Here is a 1,381-nt window from a genome sequence, read left to right on the forward strand (position 1 = left end):
CGGGGCTGGGGCCTGTCTCTCTGCTCCCTGCCCCCTGCCCCGGGCCGGGCAGAGCGCAGACCTGAGGAAGCCTGCGGGGCACTTGCGGGGGATTACGGCCCCGTGCCGGGTGTTGGAGAGGGAGGTGGAATCCGTAGGCTGCTGACAGTCTCTGGAAGGAGCCTCTCTGGCACCGTCATCTCCTTTCTGTGACGGGTTGTGCTGCCTTCCTAGGTCGTCTTGAGGAGGGAAGGGATGTGAACATACAGAAGCAGGACAAGAAAGTCTTGGGGGCACTTGGGGCTGGCCAGGAGTTCGATCCTCACAGAAGGTGGCCATAGGGTCTCAGATGTGTTCCATGCCTCTGTCAGGGAGATAAGAGTAAAGCATTTGTGATGCTGGGAATTTGCTCTGTACCTGTGCAGACCTACACTTTGCATATGGCTTTTGGGAACAAGAATTTTTTTGTAAAATCTGGTGCAGCCCTGGGGATGAATTCGGGTTAATTATCGGAATGTGGAAGTTGCATGGCTTGTAAGGTGCTGGGGACGATGGGAGGGAAGGTGACAGTGGAAAAGTTGGAGGGAAGCTGGGTCCACGTTTGATGCATGCACGGATGCTTTTCAGCGTTGCTCAGATGGCTCCTGCAAAGAAAGGTGGCGAGAAGAAGAAAGGACGCTCAGCCATCAATGAGGTGGTGACTAGGGAATACACCATCAACATTCACAAGCGGATCCATGGCGTGTAAGTTGTTCTTGTCAGTGAAATTTACCTTCTGTAAAGTGGCGTTTGGAAGTGGGCTCAGTAGGTTTTAAACCTACCAGAGGTGGTCCCTGCTGTGAGAACAGGGTGAGAGGGTTGGGGTTGTTCAGTGTGAGAAGAGAAGGCTCTGGAGAGACCTTACTGTTGCCTTCCAGTACTTACAAGGGGCCTATAAGAAAGGTGAGGATGGTCTTTTTAGCAGGGCCTGTTGTGACAGGACAAGGGGTGGTGGTTTTAAACTAGAAGAGGGGAGATTTAGACTAGATATCGGGAAGAAATTTTTTAAAATGAGGGTGGTTGGCAGGTTGCCCAGAGAGGTGGTAGATGCCCCATCTCTAGAAACATGACAGGTCAGGTTGGACGGGGCACTGGGCAAAGTGATGTAATGGAAGGTGACTCTGGTCACTGCAGGGAGGCTTGGGCTAGATGACCTTAAAAGGTCCCTTCTGACCCGAAGAGGACAGCAGTCACCACCGGACTGGTCCTTCTGTGTGATGTTTTAGTCCCTTATGCAACAGCTGTGTTCCCAGAAAGCAGCTCTGTACCTGTGCAGACCTACACTTTGCATATGGTTTTGGGGAACAAGAAATTTTTTTTTTTTTTTTTTTTTTTTTTTTTTTTTTTTTTGTGTTTTTTTTTG

General features: G+C 50.5%; 1 protein-coding gene across 1 annotated transcript in view; it reads left to right on the plus strand.

Annotated features, from left to right (window-relative positions):
• The first annotated feature begins 612 nt into the window (after positions 1 to 612).
• The window catches only part of RPL31 (ribosomal protein L31), a 4,898-nt gene continuing 4,129 nt past the window's right edge, over positions 613 to 1,381 (plus strand). The window contains exon 1 of the mRNA XM_010135142.1: positions 613 to 723. Coding sequence (XP_010133444.1) covers positions 617 to 723 — 107 coding nt within the window. The 5' untranslated portion in view covers positions 613 to 616. The remainder of the gene's footprint in view (positions 724 to 1,381) is intronic.

Source organism: Buceros rhinoceros, unplaced genomic scaffold (assembly GCF_000710305.1).
Source record: "Buceros rhinoceros silvestris isolate BGI_N320 unplaced genomic scaffold, ASM71030v1 scaffold6970, whole genome shotgun sequence".
Classification (NCBI taxonomy): Eukaryota; Metazoa; Chordata; class Aves; order Bucerotiformes; family Bucerotidae; genus Buceros; species Buceros rhinoceros.